Here is a 20,365-nt window from a genome sequence, read left to right on the forward strand (position 1 = left end):
GTGTATATTAATTTAAATGTGAAAAAAGAATTGTGAATGATGGTGGAAACCGCAAAGGATAAAGTATTAATACACTCCAATCTTATTTAAACATATACTGTGCAGTCGCCATACACATATAATAATGTATGAATAGAGGTGTAAATCCATTCCAAAATGTGTTGTGCTAATATTTGCCATGCAGCTTTTTTTCCCAAATTTTTTGCCATGCACCTCTAAAGTGTACAGGTTTGGCTTAAAGAAAAGGGGGCAACCCTATCCTGCAGTGAAGAGAAAGGGAGAGAAAATAGGCTAGACAGCAGGGGCGGCAGCCGCAATTTACCTGTGTGATTCGGCCGCTGCAGCGCCGCCCACTGCACTGACTGACAGGCGGAGTGATATGCCGCCTGGCCTGAGGAAAGCAGAAGGAGATCAGGAGAACACGACGCCTCCTTCTCCCTCAACCTCCAGAGTCACGCTGAATAACGGCCATGGTGGCTGTGACTGGGAGTGGGACAGAACGAAGATTTAAAAAAAAAAAGGTGTCACTCTCTCATTGTGTTTCTCGCTCTCCTTCTCTCTCTCGCTTTCTCTCTTTCTCCCTTCTCTCCTTCTCTCTCTCTTCTTCTCTGTCTCTATTCTCTCTCTTCTCTCTTCTGACGGGCACAGTGGCTTCATTTCATGGGGCACAGTGGTTGCAATTGATGGGGCACAGTGGTTGCAATTGACGGGCACAGTGGCTGCATTTGACGGGTACAGTGGCTGCAATTGATGATTTGACTGCCCCTTGGCTAATTTTAAATAAATAAACTTAGGCTTTAAGGGGGCAAGGGCAGGTAGGTCAGTGCATGTCAGGTAGGTCAGTGTGGGTCAGTGTATGTCAGATAGGTAGGTCAGTGTGTGTTAGTGTATGTCAGATAGGTAGGTCAGTGTGTGTCAGGTAGGTCAGATAGGTAGGCCAGTGTGTGTCAGGTAGGTCAGATAGGTAGGTCAGTGTGTGTCAGGTAGGTAGGTCAGTGTATGTCAGGTAGGTCAGTGTATCAAGTAGGTCAGTGTGTGTCAGATAGGTAGGTCAGTGTATGTCAGATAGGTAGGTCAGTGTGTGTCAGGTAGGTCAGTGCGTATCGGGTAGATTAGTGCATGTCAGGTATGTCATGTAGGTCAGTGTATGTCAGCCAGGCAGGTCAGTGTGTGTCAGGTAGGTCAGTGTATGTCATGTAGGTCAGTGTGTGTCAGCCAGGTAGGTCAGTGTATGTCAGATAGGTAGGTCAGTGTGTGTCAAGTAGGTCAGTGTATGTCAGATAGGTAGGTCAGTGTATGTCAGATAGGTAGGTCAGTGTGTGTCAAGTAGGTCAGTGTATGTCAGATAGGTAGGTCAGTGTATGTCAGGTAGGTCAGTGTATGTCAGCCAGGTAGGTCAGTGTGTGTCAGGTAGGTCAGTGTATGTCAGGTAGGTAACACCCCCCTCCATACAACCCCACCGTCTGCCGCACCATCACCCCCCAACCCCCCCCCCCCGGTGCTGGGCTCTGACTTCGGGCTGAAGCCCCTGGTCTTTTTGCTACCTAGCAACGCCCCTGCATGCCAATATTCTGGTTAATAAGGTTACTTAAGGGCGACACATCATACAAACACATTGGCAGCATTGTTGAAGCCCAACTTTGAGCTCCACACTTTCCAAGGCTGCCCCCTCCCCGCAGATCCCCTTGCAAGTTTTTTATTATATATTTTTTAACGTATCTTTTCTGAAGTCTTCAGGTCAGTCAAGTACAGGATCCTTTTCCTCTCTTCCCTGGGCTTGGTGGCCCTTACTGATGTGGAGAGCAGCACTGATGTGAATGATGACCTGCGCTAGTACATTGTGAAATAAGGGCACTGTGATGACCTTCCCTAAGGGATGGACCCATGACCTCCATGTTCTTTAGCCTGGACATCATTTAATATGAAAAACTAAGAGCATCCTGCGGTGAAGAAGAGGTTATGAGAGAGGGCAGCACCTGATTAAGGGTAAGTATTATTGACAGATCTACTTTTTTTTTTTTTTTTAAACAGGATGGGGGAAATTTTGATAAATTAAAATATAGCTCAGAGATGTACTTTTATGAACACATTTATTTACCTGACATCTTTACTTTGTAAAATACTGTAAAACCTTCATAAGTGAAACAAAAAAAAAGCTGTATTTATGTTTTCAACTTTTCTTCTTCACACCATACAATATCCTCTAGAATTGTAGGTTCCCTCTAACCTTTTTGCTGCCAGAGCGGTTTTGCGTTATATGGGCTTTGCGGAGCCTGGGAAAAATGGCAGAGGTGCACACATAATCACGGGGGTGTGTGGAAGTGATCTGGTGGCTGCACAGCCAAAAGTCAGCTTGTCAGAGTGTATGCAACCCCCCTCCCCGTGCCACCACCAACGTATAGCATACAGGGGTTGTGGTAAAAAGGTTAAAGGAAATCAGTAATAAGATAAATATGAAAGCTGCCATTGAGGACCTCTGCCAGTGAAATTATTAGTTGCCCAGTTGACATGCCACTTTCAGAGTCAAGTACTTTTAAGAACAAAGTTTCTGTTGATTGAAAGTTTTCATTTGTCTCTGATTTATTTTGCTGAATGCTAGCTTCATCTTTATAAAAGCAGTAATTTCTGAAGAAGGTCACCAATAACATCATCCATATATCCAGGTTTTTTTTCTCAGAGTATAGTGTAGGAGTGGAGTGACATATACCTTTACAATAAACATTTATTTATCCACAAACTTCCTCAAGATAAAAGCTGCAGGACCAGCTCAGCTCCACCCTGTGCCGAGAAATGTGAGATGACCTTTGGATTTTCGTTGTAGGAGACTTTCACTTTTATTTCTCTCTTCTGCTGTCAGCGATGGCGTCTGCTGGTCTGAGACAGGAGCTGGACTGTTCCATCTGTCTGGACATTTATACAGATCCTGTAAACCTGAGATGTGGACACAACTTCTGCCGGGTCTGTATTGATGGTGTGTTGGATACACAGGAGAGATCTGGAGGTTATTCCTGTCCTCAGTGCAGAGAAGAGTTCCAGGATCGGCCTGTACTGCAGAGGAACATAACACTACGTAACATAGTGGAGACTTTCCTGGCTAGTGAGCTGGAAGAAGGGAAGACTGAAATCTTCTGTACTTACTGTATTCACTCTCCTGTACCTGCTGTTAAATCCTGTCTGATGTGTGAAGCTTCTCTATGTGATAATCACCTGAGAATCCATAGCAAGGCACCAGAACATGTCCTAACTGATCCCACCATTTCCATGGAGAACAGAAAATGTGCCATCCATAGAGAACTTCTTAAATATTACTGCACTGAGGACTCTGCCTGTATCTGTGTGTCCTGCAGTTTGGCCGGAGAACACCGGGGACACAAGATGGAGACTCTGGATGAGGCCTCCGAGAAGAAGAAACAGAAACTGAGAAATGTTCTGCAGAAACTTATGACAGAGAGAGAGGAGATGGAGAAAAGAGTCCAGAGTCTGCAGGATCGCAGGAGAAAAGTACAAGAAAAATCAGCTGGTCTAACAGAGAGAGTCACTGCCCTGTTCATAGAGCTCAGGAGACATCTGGAGGACCTGGAGAAGAGAGTCCTGAGGAACATCTCCAGCCAGGAAGAGCGGATCTCATTGTCTGATCTGATCCATCAGCTGGAAATAAAGAAGGAGGATCTGTCCAGGAAGATGGAGGACATTGAGGAGCTGTGTAACATGACTGACCCACTGACTGTCTTACAGGAATCAGACACAGGGGACTTGTGTGATACTGAGGAGGGAGATGATGAGGACAGAGAGAGACATGATAGACTCCTCCATGATGGAGGGGATCTGGATGTGTCTGGAATCTCACACACATTACACACAGGGTTATCTGATATGATAAAAGGGGTAAATGTATTCTTCAATATACAGGAAGCTTCAGACATATTACTGGATGTGAACACAGCTCAGAATAATCTACAGATATCAGATGACATGAAAACTGTATCCAGGTCAGATATAGAGCAGAATCGTCCAGAAACACCGGAGAGATTTCAGTCATGGTTCCAGGTATTAAGCAGTCAGAGATTTTCCTCAGGGCGACATTACTGGGAAGTGGATGTCAGTGAGTCTGAAGCTTGCATATTCGGGATGTGTTATCCCAGTATAGAGAGGAGAGGAGGAGGGCAATCGGGGATTGGAAATAATAACAAGTCCTGGGGTTTATACAGGTATAGCGGTGGGTGTTCTCTAAGACATGACAATAAACAGATCAGAATATCTCCCAATCTCTCCAGTAACAGAGTCAGGATCTATGTGGATTATGAGGCCGGGCAGCTGTCCTTTTATGATCTGTGTGACCCGATCCGACACCTCCACACCTTCACCACCACCTTCACTGAGCCCCTCCATGCCGGGTTATGGGTAGGAAAAGGTTCTATAACAATATCTGGGGGTGAAAGACGACGTGAGAAATAATAATATAACAGAAAATCTGCCTAAACCTGCTGACATCACAGAAATCTGAATCTGATTATTTGTAACTAATGGAATAATGCAGTAGATTCATATTCCATATGTCATAAATCTAAAGGTTCCCAACACAAACAATCACAGCATTGAGAAATCTCAGCACAGGAAAGTGTGATTTATTCTCTTATAGTGACAATAATAAGATTTGGGGTTTTCAGGGGTTCATTAAGTGTTAGTGGTCAGGATAAGACTATTATCATTGATTATGTTTTGAATGATTATTCTAAATTTGCAGAAAATGTAATGTACACTATTGCAGCTTGCCAATACTTAGATGTGCTGACTGCATTGGTTTTCTTTTTTCAGACATTTTTTTTTCTATCTTTACCTAGAGATCCTGCCAGTAACACACTTCCTGTCCTAGGATGACACCACTCACTCATGGTACTGTACACTGTAGATTTTTAGGTACTGTCGTTTTTTGGCGCCATTCCACGAGCGTACGCAGTTTTAAAACATGACATGTTGGGTATCTATTTACTCAGCATAACATCATCTTTTATATTTCACCATATGGGTAATATATTGTGTTTTAAAATTGTGTGTATATTAAAATTCATTACGTTTTTTTTTTCTTTTTAATTAGCATTTAAAAAACGCTATTGCACATATAAAAGAGTGCCATACCCACCATTTTATTCTCTAGGGCCTCTGCTTTAAACAATCTATAATGTTTGGGGGCTCTGGGCAGTTTTCTAGCAAAACAATGCTGATTTTTACATATAGGAGAGGAATGTCAGAATTGGCCCGGACTGGAAGCGGTTAATATCAGACTGCAGAGTGCACAGGACAGCACTGGACTTCTGGCAGGATTCACAGGTAGTTTCTACACTTATTGAATTGCTATAGCAATATCCTTTCAAGTGTATATTTAACAGACCAAAATGAAGGAAATAAGTGAAGTTAATTGTTATCTTCATTGTAGTTTATTGTTGCTGTCAGACAGAAGTGTACAAAGCTGTAAAGCTCTAATTGGCTCAGGGTGCTGCCCCCCCCCCCCATGCTGCTGTGTAGATGATTACAGGAAGTGATATCAGAACAACAGTTCTATGTAGACAAAAAAAATGTTTTTTAATTAATACATAATTGCATTAAATGGTATTTTTATGTGTTCTGTGAGTTCAGTTTAACCACTTGCCGACCAGCCACCGACATTATACTGCGGCAGGTTGGCACGATCCCGCGAGCCGTCGTAGCTGTACGTCGGCTCCTTTAAGCGGGATAGCAGGCGTGCACATTTGTCCGCTACACTGCGGGGTGCCGATACTCGTGACCGGCGGTCGCGTTGACCACCAGCTACGAGCGATTGTGGGCACGAGAGGCAGAACAGTGATGTGTGTGTGTAATAACATCCCAGTCCTGTGAGGAGAGGAGAGAGAGATTGTGAGTTCCTACGAGCTGGGAACCACGATCTCTCATCTCCTATAGTCAGTCCCATCCCCCACAATTAGAACACACACATAGGGAACACAGTTAACCCCTTGATCGCCCCCTAGTGTTAACCCCTTCCCTGCCAGTGACATTTACACAGTAATCAGTGCATTTTTTTTAGCACTGATCGCTGTATAAATGTTAATGGTCCCAAAATGTGTCAAAAGTGTCCGATATGTCCGCCATAATGTCGCAGTCCCAATAAAAATCGCAGATCGTTGCCATTACTAGTAAAAAATAACTAATAAAAATGCCATAGATCTATCCCTTATTTTGTAGACGCTATAACTTTTACGCAAACCAATCAATATACACTTATTGCGATTTTTATTACCAAAAATATGTAGAAGAATACATATTGGCCTAATCTGAGGAAAAAATGAGCTTTTTTAAAAAAAAATTGGGGCTATTTATTACAGCAAAAAGTACAAAATATTGTGTTTTTTTCAAAATTGACGCTCTTTCTTTGTTTATAGCGCAAAAAAATAAAAACAGCAGAGGTGATCAAATACCACCAAAAGAATGCTCTATTTGTGGGAAAAAAAGGATGTCAATTTTGTTTGGGCACAGTGTCGCACGATCGCGCAATTGTCAGTTATAGCGATGCAGTGCCATATCGTAAAAAATGGCCTGGTCATTGAGCAGCCAATTTTTCTGGGGCTGAAGTGATTAATTGGAAGATTCACATGCTATAGTATGGTGTGAGCAGTCTCTTCTAGTTACATAGCCCCATCCTTGATGTCTCAATGGGATGATGTAACTAGAACAGGGGGGTTCCACACCCTTCACACCTCCCATGCTGTTCTTGGATAATCAACATCTACCTCAACACATCTAATGGTGATTGGATTAAGGTGTTGGTGCTACCTGAGTACATCTTGGGGTATCTTTCTGACACTCATTAAAACTGAAGAAGTGGCTTAGAGAATCTACACAATGTCTTCAACATTACATAACAAGTCCAGCTGAATGTGACCAACTGTTACTAGCTAAACAATGAAGGTTTTGTCCATACTGCATTGTATAAAATAATGGTTGGTTTATATTAAAATAATGGAACATATGAGGTGTGTCCGGAAAGTAAAGAGAATGATATTTCAAAAATAATTTATTAAAAAATGTTACAATTGAACATTGTCTCCTTCAAAGTATACACCTTGTGAGTAAACACAATGCTCCCAGGGATTTTTTCTATTTTTAATAACATCCCTGGAAGTCTTCTAGTGGGATGGCGCTCACAGTCGGTGTAGTGGCTCTTTGGACGTTATCCACACTACCAAAATGGCGTCCGTTCTCGTGTTCAAATCCTGAGTCACAATCCTGACTGTCGGTCACAGTTGAGAACAGACCTCACTGCATCCACGTTCTGTTCCGTTTTTGACCGACGGCTCACTATAGGAATGATTGGAGAGAAAACGGGAATTACCAAGTCAACACGAGAAAGAACACCATTTTAGTAGTGTGGATAACGTCCAAAGAGCCACTATGTCGGCTCTGAGTGCCATCCCAACTGAAGACTTCCAGGGGCGCTATGAAGAATGGAAAAAATCCCTGGGAACGTTGTGTACACTCACAAGGTGCATATTTCAAAGGAGACAATGTTCAAGTGTAACATTTTTTATTAAAATATTTTCTTAAATATTATTCTCATTACTTTCTGGACACACCTCGTATAATGACACTGTTCACTGTAAATGTGGCTCCTCCTGTTGCTTCTTCCTCTTACTTTCCAGCCCTGCTGTACAGGGACTGCAAGAAGTTGATACCAAATCACATTCAGGTACTTACATTGCTTGAAGTAAAAAAATAAATGTATGATTATACAGCTGCATTCATTTGTGTCTTTTATATCTGCATCGAGTTTGGCTTCAATGGTCTGATTTGCAGTAGTTTCTCATAGTTGAGCTCCTTATTTATTTGGATCTCCTTCTCTGCAGCCTTTCCAGTTCCAGGACATCTTTTTGGTTAAAGTGGCTGTAAACCCTTACAGACCACTTTTTACTACAGGTAAGTCCATAATAAAGGTTACCTGTAGCTACCCCGGATATCTCCTAAACCTGTATGGCTTAGGAGATATCCTCTGTATCAGCATGTGCTGACGTCATCGGAACATGCGCACTGAAGCAAAGGCTCGTTCACGCCGTTGCTTCAGCTGATGTGCCATTACCGGTAGCTGCCACGCATGGGTGTTATGTCATCGCGGCTCCAGCCAATCACAGTGCCAATACCCGAAAATAACTCTGGGAGACATGTCGCCGGGCAGAGCAGTGCGCTAGGACTGCTGCGGGGGCTGCGATCTAAGGTGAGTATTTCATAATGAGCTAGTATGCATAGCATACTAGCTCATTATGTCTTTGTCTTGCAGGTTTTTTTTTTTGTGGGTTTACAACCACTTTAACTCCTTTCAAAACTAGAGTGGACAGTATTGAAGTAATATGACTTGTCTCGCTCTCTTGTGTCCTCAGTAGGGATGAGCTTCGAGTTCGAGTCGAACTCATGTTCGACCCGAACATTGGCTGTTCGCAAGTTCGACGAACAGCGAACAATTTGGGGTGTTCGCGGCAAATTCGAATGCCGCGGAACACCCTTTAAAAGTCTATGGGAGAAAACAAAAGTGCTAATTTTAAAGGCTTATGTGCAAGTTATTGTCATAAAAAGTGTTTGGGGACCTGGGTCCTGCCCCAGGGGACATGGATCAATGCAAAAAAAAGTTTTAAAAACAGACGTTTTTTTCAGGAGCAATGATTTTAATAATGCTTAAAGTCAAACAATAAAAGTGTAATATCCCTTTAAATTTCGTAGCTGGGTGGTGTCTATAGTATGCCTGTAAAGGGGCGCATGTTTCCCGTGTTTAGAACAGTCTGACAGCAAAATGACATTTCGAAGGAAAAAACCCATTTAAAACTACTCGCAGCTATTGCATTGCCGGTCCGACAATACATATAGAAGTTCATTGATAAAAACGGCATGGGAATTCCCCCACAGGGGAACCCCGAACCAAAATTAAAAAAAAAAAAATGACGTGGGGGTCCCCCTAAATTCCATACCAGGCCCTTCAGGTCTGGTATGGATATTAAGGGGAACCCCGGCCAAATTTTTTTAAAAAAATTACATGGGGGTCCCCCTAAATTCCATACCAGACCCTTCAGGTCTGGTATGGATTTTAAGGGGAACCCCGTGCCAAAAAAAAAAAAAAAAATCGGCGTGGGGTCCCCCCAAAAATCCATACCAGACCCTTATCCGAGCACGCAACCTGGCAGGCCGCAGGAAAAGAGGGGGGATGAGAGTGCGGCCCCCCCCTCCTGAACCATACCAGGCCACATGCCCTCAACATTGGGAGGGTGCTTTGGGGTAGCCCCCCAAAACACCTTGTCCCCATGTTGATGAGGACAAGGGACTCATCCCCACAACCCTGACCGGTGGGTGTGGGGGTCTGCGGGTGGGGGGCTTATCGGAATCTGGAGGCCCCCTTTAACAAGGGGACCCCCAGATCCCGGCCCCCCCATGTGAAATGGTAAGGGGGTACTTACCCCTACCATTTCACTAAAAAACTGTCAAAAATGTTAAAAATGACAAGAGACAGTTTTTGACAATTCCTTTATTTAAATGCTTCTTCTTTCTTCTATCTTCCTTCATCTTCTTCTGGTTCTTCTGGTTCTTCCTCCAGCGTTCTCGTCCAGCATCTCCTCCGCGGCGTCTTCTATCTTCTTCTCCTCGGGCCGCTCCGCACCCATGGCATGGGGGGAGGCTCCTGCTCTTCTTCTTAATCTTCTTCTCTTCTTCATCTTCTTCTCTTCTTTTCTTCTCTTCTTCTCTTCTTCTCTTCTTCATTTTCTTCTCCGGGCCACTCCGCATCCATGCTGGCATGGAGGGAGGCTCCCGCTGTGTGACGGCGTCTCCTCGTCTGACGGTTCTTAAATAACAGGGGGGGTGGGGCCTGAAGGGCCTGGTATGGAATTTAGGGGGACCCCCACGTCATTTTTTTTTTTTAATGTTGGTTCGGGGTTCCCCTGTGGGGAATTCCCATGCCGTTTTTATCAATAAACTTCTATGTGTATTGTCGGACCGGCAATGCAATAGCCGTGAGTAGTTTTAAATGGGTTTTTCCTTCGAAATGTCATTTTGCTGTCAGACTGTTCTAAACACAGGAAACATGCGCCCCTTTACAGGCATACTATAGACACCCCCCAGCTACAAAATTTAAAGGGATATTACACTTTCATTGTTTGACTTTAAGCATTAGTAAAATCACTGCTCCTGAAAAAACGGCAGTTTTTAAAACTTTTTTTGCATTGATCCATGTCCCCTGGGGCAGGACCCAGGTCCCCAAACACTTTTTATGACAATAACTTGCATATAAGCCTTTAAAATTAGCACTTTTGATTATTCATGTTCGTGTCCCATAGACTTTAACGGTGTTCGCGTGTTCGAACGAACTTTTTTCCTGTTCGCATGTTCTGGTGCGAACCGAACAGGGGGGTGTTCGGCTCATCCCTAGTCCTCAGTAAATTGTAGATGTTAGATGTAGAAGCTGCAGATTGGAATTGAGATCTGATATGAATTGAATCTGTTAGGAGAAATACACAAAAGCCGCCTTTGCTGAATTTTGCAATCCGTAAGGTTTGTGATCCTCATCCTTCCTTCTCTACCTAGTGGGTCACTTACCCAGAGCTACCATGTGTTTACACTTGCTTCGGCTTCAACAAGGCTTCGGACAGGCTTTGATAAAGCTCTCTTAACGCTAGTCAAAGCTCCTGTCACTAAATAAAATGGTTAGTCTATAGTCTTGTTTACACCTTGCTTTTGCTTTGTTTTGGCTTTACTTCAAAAATGATACCCTATATAGCTTCAGTGGTGCTTCAAAGTATCTTCAAAGCCTCCATAGAAGTCTATGGTAAAGCTCGATCGAAGCCTCATTGAAGCCCCGCAAAGCCTCATCGAAGCATCACCAAAGCCCTACCGAAGCACCAAGCAAAAGCAAGGTGTAAACAGTACTGTACACTAACCATTTTATTTAGTGACGGGAGCTTTGACTGGCATTCAGAGAGCTTTAACAAAGCCTGTCCGAAGCCCTGATTTGAAGCAAGTGTAAACTCGCCCTAAGTGACTCATCAAGAAGGGAAGGAAGGACTAGGAATCAGATGAATGGTGTTGGAGCACCACCAAGAACAAGTCAGGAATAGAAGATCCATTTTTTTTGTCTCTAATTACAAGGACATCCACATCCTTCTCTGTCATTGACTTTTTATACTTTTTTTTATTAATGAACTGTTCTTAGAGTTGTTGGAAGTGAGCTGGGTAGGGATGAGCTTCGTGTTCGAGTCGAACCCATGTTCGACTCGAACATCGCCTGTTCGACCGTTCGCCGAATTGCGAACGTTATGGGCCGTTCGCGCTAAATTCGTGTGGCGCGTCACGGCCCATAATTCACTGCGGCATCGCAGTGCATTGCTGGCTGATGATTGGCCAAGCATGCACTATGACCCGCATGCTTGGCCAATCACAGCGCCGTCAGTAGAGAGAGCTGTAATTGGCCAAAGCCAGGGTGGCTTTGGCCAATTATGGCTCAGGGGATTTAGTACACACCCCACACTATATAAGGCCGCCTGCACGGCGGCCCTGTGTAGTGTGTGTTCCGGTGTGCTGAGAGATAGAGAGAGAGAGAGACAGTGTCATTTGATTTGAGTTAGATAGATTAGGCAGAACAGTCAGTCAGTTAGCTGCACTTACAGTGTATTGTGTATATATATGCATCCCAGGTGTTGCATATATATATATATACACTGTATTCAGTTTAGCTAGATCCGTTCCTGTTATCTTCTATCTAGACTATTTACATTTAATGCAGTGCGTCCTGCTCACAGTGTTCAGCTAGATCCGTTCCTGCTATTTACATTTAGTGCAGTGCGTCCTGCTCACAGTGTTCAGCTAGATCCGTTCCTGTTATCTTCTAGACTATTTACATTTAGTGCAGTGCGTCCTGCTCACAGTGTTCAGCTAGATCCGTTCCTGCTATTTACATTTAGTGCAGTGCGTCCTGCTCACAGTGTTCAGCTAGATCCGTTCCTGCTATTTACATTTAGTGCAGTGCGTCCTGCTCACAGTGTTCAGCTAGATCCGTTCCTGTTATTTACATTTAGTGCAGTGCATCCTGCTCACAGTGTTCAGCTAGATCCGTTCCTGCTATTTACATTTAGTGCAGTGCGTCCTGCTCACAGTGTTCAGCTAGATCCGTTCCTGCTATTTACATTTAGTGCAGTGCGTCCTGCTCACAGTGTTCAGCTAGATCCGTTCCTGCTATTTACATTTAGTGCAGTGCGTCCTGCTCACAGTGTTCAGCTAGATCCGTTCCTGTTATCTTCTAGACTATTTACATTTAGTGCAGTGCGTCCTGCTCACAGTGTTCAGCTAGATCCGTTCCTGCTATTTACATTTAGTGCAGTGCGTCCTGCTCACAGTGTTCAGCTAGATCCGTTCCTGTTATCTTCTAGACTATTTACATTTAGTGCAGTGCGTCCTGCTCACAGTGTTCAGCTAGATCCGTTCCTGTTATCTTCTAGACTATTTACATTTAGTGCAGTGCGTCCTGCTCACAGTGTTCAGCTAGATCCGTTCCTGTTATCTTCTAGACTATTTACATTTAGTGCAGTGCGTCCTGCTCACAGTGTTCAGCTAGATCCGTTCCTGTTATCTTCTAGACTATTTACATTTAGTGCAGTGCGTCCTGCTCACAGTGTTCAGCTAGATCCGTTCCTGTTAAATTCCTACTGACAGGCAGGCTTGTCTGGTTACAGTATATAAAGCTACCTGAAGAAAATTACAGGTGTTCTATTTGATCCTATTAGTACCACGGTCAGGCAGCTAGACTATTTACATTTAGTACAGTGCGTCCTGCTCACAGTGTTCAGCTAGATCCATTCCTGTTATCTTCCTACTGACAGGCAGGCTTGTCTGGTTACAGTATATAAAGCTACCTGAAGAAAATTACAGGTGTTCTATTTGATCCTATTAGTACCACGGTCAGGCAGCTAGACTATTTACATTTAGTACAGTGCGTCCTGCTCACAGTGTACAGCTAGATCCGTTCCTGTTATCTTCCTACTGACAGGCAGGCTTGTCTGGTTACAGTATATAAAGCTACCTGAAGAAAATTACAGGTGTTCTATTTGATCCTATTAGTACCACGGTCAGGCAGCTAGACTATTTACATTTAGTACAGTGCGTCCTGCTCACAGTGTTCAGCTAGATCCGTTCCTGTTATCTTCCTACTGACAGGCAGGCTTGTCTGGTTACAGTATATAAAGCTACTTGAAGAAAATTACAGGTGTTCTATCCCAGCTTAGTGCAGCTACAGGCCATTAGTATGTCTGGAAGGCCAAGAAGGAGAGGCAGACAGTCACAAGCCAATAAGAGAGGGCAAGCAGGCTCTGTGTCTAGTGCTGGTCGTGGAGACGGTGCATCCTCATCAGCACGTGGCCATGGGACACGCTTGGCCTTTTTTTCGGCAGCTGGCCGTGTTGAGCCGCAACATGCGGAAGACTTGGTCGAGTGGATGACCAAGCCGTCCTCATCCTCCTCATCCTCTCTCACCCATGCCCAGGGTGCTTTGTCTGGCAAAGCAGCGGCCTCTTCCCTCAGCTCAATGTCATCAGTGACTCCTTCCCTAGCTCCACCATGTCCTCATGAGGATTCCCTCGAACTGTTTGACCACAGTGTTGGGTACATGCTCCAGGAGGATGCCCAGCGTTTGGAAGGCTCTGATGACGATACTGAGCTCGATGAAGGCAGTAACATGAGCACGGACAGAGGGGGTGCCCAAGAAGGACAGCAATCTGGCAGTCATGCTCCCCCTGCTGCAGCATACTGCCAGGTTTGCTCCAGTGATGAGGAGGGAGGGGATGATGAGGTCACTGACTCAACGTGGGTGCCTGATAGGAGAGAGGAGGAGGAGGAGGAGGAGGAGGCGGCGGCACATCACCAACGAGGCAGGATGCCCTCCAGGGGCCAGCCTAAGGGCAGCACATTGACTGCATCACACCCCAAAGCTCCACATGTGCAGGGCGCTGCAGTCTCTGCGCGTTATTCAAAAAGTTCTTTGGTGTGGGCCTTTTTTGAGACGAGTGCATCAGATCGCACCGCTGCTATTTGCAACATATGTCTCAAGCGTATCTCGCGTGGCCAAAACATCTCCCGCTTGGGTACCACATGCTTGACCAGACATATGTTGACCTGCCATGCAGTTCGTTGGCAAGCGTATCTAAAAGACCCACACCAAAGAACAAAGAGGATCTCTCCTTGCTCCTCATCAGCTGAGATTTCCAACCCCACTAGACCTTCAGTCCTCTCTGAGACCTGCAGTGAGAGGAATGAAGGTGTAGAATTAGGTGTGTCACAGCCAAGTACTTGTGGGCAATCTGCTTTTGGTACACCGACGTCAGATTGTACCAGGCAAATTTCCCTGCCCCAGCTGCTGCACCGCCGAAAGAAGTTTGCTCCCAGCCATCCACATGCCCAGCGGTTGAATGCTAGCTTGGCAAAATTGCTAGCACTTCAACTGCTGCCTTTTCAGTTGGTAGACTCTGCCCCCTTCCGTGAGTTTGTGGAATGTGCGGTTCCTCAGTGGCAGGTACCCAAACGCCACTTTTTCTCACGGAAGGCGATTCCGGCTCTCTACCGGCATGTGGAAGGCAATGTCCATGCCTCGCTGGACAGGGCGGTCAGCGGTAAGGTGCATATTACCGCTGACTCATGGTCCAGCAGGCATGGACAGGGACGTTACCTAAGTTTCACGGCGCATTGGGTGACTCTGCTGGCAGCTGGGAAGGATGCAGGACAAGGTGCAGTAGTGTTGGAGGTTGTTCCGCCACCACGCCTCCAAAATGCTGATTGTGACACACCTCTCTCCTCCACCCCCTCCTCTTCTTCTTCCTCCATGGCCTCTTCCTCGGAACCAGCGGTGCTCTGTAGGCGTTCAAGGGGCTACGCAAGTACGCAGGCCAAAAGATGCCATGCGGTGCTTGAGCTGGTGTGCTTGGGGGACAGGAGCCACACTGGGGCAGAGGTTCTGTCAGCTCTGCAGGGGCAGGTTCAGAGGTGGTTGACGCCACGCCAACTTAAGGCAGGAATGGTGGTTTGCGACAATGGCACCAACCTCCTCTCTGCCCTCCGACAGGGACAAATGACCCATGTGCCCTGTTTGGCTCACGTCCTTAACTTGGTGGTGCAGCGGTTCTTGGGCAGGTACCCGGGCTTACAGGATGTCCTGAGGCAGGCCAGGAAAGTCTGTGTGCATTTCCGCCGGTCATATAATGCCAGTGCTCGGCTGACGGACCTCCAAAAGGAGTTTAACCTGCCCAAGAACCGCCTAATCTGTGACATGCCCACCAGGTGGAACTCAACGTTGGCCATGCTGCAGCGGCTGCACACGCAGCAGAGGGCCATCAATGAGTACCTGTGCGACTATGGCACCAGGACAGGGTCAGGGGAGCTTGGTTTTTTTCCCCACGCCAGTGGGCCATGATCAGGGATGCATGCACTGTCCTGTCACCATTCGAGGAGGCCACGAGGATGGTGAGCAGTGACAGTGCATGCATCAGTGATACTGTCCCCCTTGTCCACCTGTTGGAGCACACGCTGCGTGGAATAATGGACAGGGCACTTGAGGCAGAACAGAGGCAGGAAGAGGAGGACTTCCTTAGCTCTCAAGGCCCCCTTTATCCAGACAGTGTTCCTGCGTGCCCGCCGATCACACAGGAAGAGGACGAGGAGGAAGAGGAGGAGGAGGAAGATTGTGTCAGTATGGAGGTGGAGCCTGGCACTCAGCATCAGCAGCAGTCTTTAAGGGATCAGTCCCAAGAAACACATGGACTTGTACGTGGCTGGGAGGAGGTGGCTGCGGACCATGTCGTTCTTAGTGACCCAGAGGACTCCGGACCGAATGCCTCAGCAAACCTACGCTGCATGGCCTCCCTGATCCTGCAAAGCCTGCGTAAGGATCCTCGTATTCGTGGTATCAAGGAGAAGGACCAATACTGGCTGGCAACCCTCCTTGATCCACGTTACAAGGGTAAGGTTGCGGACCTTATCTTGCCATCGCAGAGGGAGCAGAGGATGAAACATCTTCGGGAGGCCTTGCAGAAAGGTCTGTGCAACGCGTTCCCAGAGACTGGGAGGTTACAAACTCCTGTTTCTGGACAACGTGTTGCTGAGGCTTCGGTCAGTCAAAGAAGGAGCGGTGGAGAAGGTGGCCGTCTGACCGATGCGTTCAGACAATTTTTTGGTCCGCAGCCCCAAGGTATGATCGGTTCCAGCAACCATCGCCAGCGTCTGTTTTACATGGTGCAGGAATACCTAGGGGCAAGATCAGACTTGGACACCTTTCCCACCGAAAATCCTCTGGGTTACTGGGTCTTGAGGATGGATCACTGGCCAGAGCTTGCACAGTATGCAATTGAGCTACTGGCCTGTCCTGCATCCAGCGTTCTTTCGGAACGCACATTCAGTGCTGCTGGAGGCGTGGTAACCGATCACAGGGTGCGTCTGTCCACCGACTCGGTCGATCGGCTGACCTTCATAAAAATGAATGAGTCTTGGATCACCACCAGCTACCAAGCACCTGATGCTGATGTAACCGAATAATTTTTTTTGAAATCTCAGATCCCTTCAAAGACTGCCTATGCTGATGCTGAGTGACTATCCCTGAGTAATTATCCTCTTCCTCCTCAATCATCACGCTGATAGCTTGTAAGAACATTTTTGGTTCTGGGCGCCACCACCAGTGCCTAAGGCACAATTTTTCAGCCCCTGTTTAACAGGGGCGTGTAATTACAATTTTTGATGTAATACTTTGCAGCAGGGCTCGTTCCTGCATTCCAACTAGAGTGTCTGTGAGGGGTTGCAGTGTTGTGGCACCAGCACCAGTGCCTAAGGCCCAATTTTTCTGCCCCTGTCTAACAGGGGCGTGTAATTACAATTTTTGATGCAATACTTTGCAGCAGGGCTCGTTCCTGCGTTCCAACTAGAGTGTCTGTGAGGGGTTGCAGTGTTGTGGCACCAGCACCAGTGCCTAAGGCCCAATTTTTCTGCCCCTGTCTAACAGGGGCGTGTAATTACAATTTTTGATGCAATACTTTGCAGCAGGGCTCGTTCCTGCGTTCCAACTAGAGTGTCTGTGAGGGGTTGCAGTGTTGTGGCACCAGCACCAGTGCCTAAGGCCCAATTTTTCTGCCCCTGTCTAACAGGGGCATGTAATTACAATTTTTGAAGCAATACTTTGCAGCAGGGCTCGTTCCTGCGTTCCAACTAGAGTGTCTGTGAGGGGTTGCAGTGTTGTGGCACCAGCACCAGTGCCTAAGGCCTAATTTTTCAGCTCCTGTTCAACAGGGGCATGTAATTACAATTCTTGATCTAATATTTCACAGCAGGGCCCTGTGAGGGCTTACAGTGTTGTGGCCACAGCAACACCTAAGGCCCAAATTTCTGCTGAGTATATAAGGCAGGACCCTACTTTCAAACATCTAACTTACAAACGACTCCTACTTGCAAACGGAAGGAGACAACAGGAAGTGAGATGAAATCTACCCCTAGGAAGGGAAATTCTCTCCTGTAAGAGTTAATATGGGAAAACAATTTCTCCTTTCCACTGATGCTTTCCAATCCTTGTTCCACAAAAAAACCCAAATTTTCAAAAAACATTTTTCATTGGGACAAAAAAGTGAGGTGAAATCTTCTGAAGAGGAGGAAAGACAGCAAAACAAATGTCACAGGGGTGATAACCCTTCCCTATGTTTTCCAAAAAGCTTAGAAAAGATTTTTTGGCTGGAGCTAAACACGTTAAAAATGTTCAAAATTACAAACAGATTCTACTTAACAACAAACCTACAGTCCCTGTCTTGTTTGCACCGCCTGTATACTGCTGTTCAGAGTATATAGGGCCTGGTGGCCCCACACCTTTCCTTATTTTAATTTGGGTGCGGGGTTCCCCTTAATATCCATACAAGACCCAAAGGGCCTGGTAATGGACTGGGGGGTACCCATGCCGTTTGTCTCACTGATTTTCATCCATATTGCCATGACCCGACATGACATTAAACCCGCAAGCAGTTTTAAATGAGATTTTTTCCTTTAAAAATGACATTTGGTGCAGGGACTGTTCTAAACATGGGAAACACGCGTCACTTTACAGGCATACTATAGACACCCCCCAGGTACGATATTTAAAGGAATATTTCACTTTTTTTTTTTACTTTAAGCATCATTAAAATCACTGCTCCCGAAAAAACGGCCGTTTTTAAAAGTTTTTTTTGCATTGATACATGTCCCCTGGGGTAGGACCCGGGTCCCCAAACCCTTTTTAGGACAATACCATGCAAATTAGCCTTTAAAATGAGCACTTTTGATTTCGAACGTTCGAGTCCCATAGACGTCAATGGGGTTCTAACGTTCGTGCGAACTTTCGGTCCGTTCGCGGGTTCTGGTGCGAACCGAACCGGGGGGTGTTCGGCTCATCCCTAGAGCTGGGAGTGTACACTGTGCATGTAATACAAGAATTGCTAGGAGCAAAGTGAAGGAGTATTTTTTGTCTCTGCCATAATTCCTGGCTCTGTTCCGCCTGCTTTGGAGTTTGGGGTTTTTCTGCCAATCTTTGTATGTTCCAGCTCCTCCTTTTACACTATTCATAGTAAAAACACTTTTAACCACTTCCTGCCCAAGGACATCATATGACGTCTTTGGGTTGAAGTGGTGATATCTGAATGAGGCCTGCAGCTACAGGCCTCATTCAGATATCTGTGTTTTCACCCGGCACATCTCTCTAATGTAAAAGCCACCCTATGTGGAATACCGTAGAGCTGGCCATGGACTGGATGGTTCCCGGCCATCTCTATGACCCTGAGAGACTGGAAGTGACGTCATGACTTCAATTCTGGCACTGGCAAATCTAAACATTGCCAGTTTTTTTACCTGGAAAGCAGAGATGAATGTTTTTTTTTTTTAATCTCATGCTTTCCAGGGTAGAGGAGATATCTGGGGTCTCATTGACTTCAGATGTCTCCATAAAGAGGACCTGTCATGCCTTATTTCTATAACAAGGGATGTTCACATTTCTTGTAATAGGAGTCAAAGTGATAAAAAAAATAAAGAAATAGAATTTTAAAGCGCCCCGTCCGCTCGTGCTCGCCTGCAGAAGTGAACGCATATGTAAACGGCATTCGAACCACATATGTGAGGTGTCGCCGCAAAAGTTAAAGCGAGAGCAATAATTCTAGCACTAGACCTCCTCTTAACTGGTAACCTGTGTAGCACTGGTAGATTTATGATCTACCATCCGATAGGTAAATTTAGTAAATTGCTCATTAAAGGAAGTTAGATTTGCCTCTGTTCCAGCTTGGCTGACGTTGCGTGTGTTTCCATACTGAGCCGGTGGGTGTTGTTGTTACTATTGGCTAGTGTTGGAAAGGCAACGCGTTGAAGCGTATGGGTGCTCTTCTGTCCTGGAGACAACTCGGTGGAGGCAGTCCTCCAAGTTGGATTCTGGGAGAGGGTATTTATGGGACAGACGCCATGTTTTAGGGTCGTTTTACAGCCACCTGCTGACCCTCCTGGCCGACAGGTATGCGTTAGAGTGCTACCTCGTAGTGCTTCGTTCTGGAGGCCCGCGCCGCTGTGGCGTGTTGGTGGGCCCAGAAGCTTGTCTGGGACCTACCACAGCAGCCGAGGAATGGTCCTAAGCTGTCTATCCAGAGTGAAGAAGCTGGACAGCCGGGGAGATCCCAGGGGAGGACCCGTCATGGAAGGATCATGCAGAGTGCTGGTCTGGAGAGGGGCCTGGTGACTCGGTTGGAGGACGTATCCGAAAGTAACTTTACAGCATAGTGCTGCCGGGTTTGGCTTAAAGGTTTAAGCACTGTGTCTGACGTTCACCGCAAAACCAATACATCCTGTGGAAGAGGATCGTACGGGTTCATCTCAAGCAAGTCTGTGGCAGAGACTTTTGTTCGTGCTACGTACTGGCTGCTAGGCAAGTGAGAGAGGCCTATCCAGGCGAGCAAAGAGTGTGTCCCACAAGGGGAGTGCATTTTACTGCAATATTCAACTCTAAAGGACATTTGTCAAGAATCCTACAGAAAGCTATTTGAGCTTCCCTGCAGTTTCCCTTCTGCCTTCTTCCTGCTACTTCCTTCGTTAATTGTTCAATAAAGCATTGAAAAAGTACTGAAGTGTTGGTGCTTATATCGTCCGGAGGTAAACTCAACGGAACCCTAGACCCGGTGCCGGTGAAACAGAGGGAAGGAGAGTGAGTAACAAGCCCGCTTAAATCAGCAGCTCCACCAAGAGTTAATGTTACACCTGTAAAAATGTTTAAAGCATAATACTATGGAGATTTTTAAATATTGACCTTTGGCACCATTCCATGAGTGTGCGCAAT

General features: G+C 45.9%; 1 protein-coding gene across 1 annotated transcript; it reads left to right on the forward strand.

Moving 5' to 3' along the window:
- Window positions 1-2,778: 2,778 nt before the first annotated feature.
- Window positions 2,779-7,092, forward strand: LOC141145546 (E3 ubiquitin/ISG15 ligase TRIM25-like). Its single transcript, XM_073632316.1, has one exon. It carries the CDS (start codon window positions 2,860-2,862, stop codon window positions 4,453-4,455), a length of 1,596 nt encoding a protein of 531 aa, XP_073488417.1. The 5' UTR covers window positions 2,779-2,859; the 3' UTR covers window positions 4,456-7,092.
- The last annotated feature ends 13,273 nt before the right edge of the window (window positions 7,093-20,365 follow it).

This window comes from Aquarana catesbeiana, linkage group LG05 (assembly GCF_042186555.1).
Source record: "Aquarana catesbeiana isolate 2022-GZ linkage group LG05, ASM4218655v1, whole genome shotgun sequence".
Taxonomy (NCBI): Eukaryota; Metazoa; Chordata; class Amphibia; order Anura; family Ranidae; genus Aquarana; species Aquarana catesbeiana.

What these genes read in the sequence shown, in the direction of transcription:
- LOC141145546 (XM_073632316.1), top strand. Translation starts at nt 2,860, where the DNA reads ATGGCGTCTGCTGGTCTGAGACAGGAGCTGGACTGTTCCATCTGTCTG.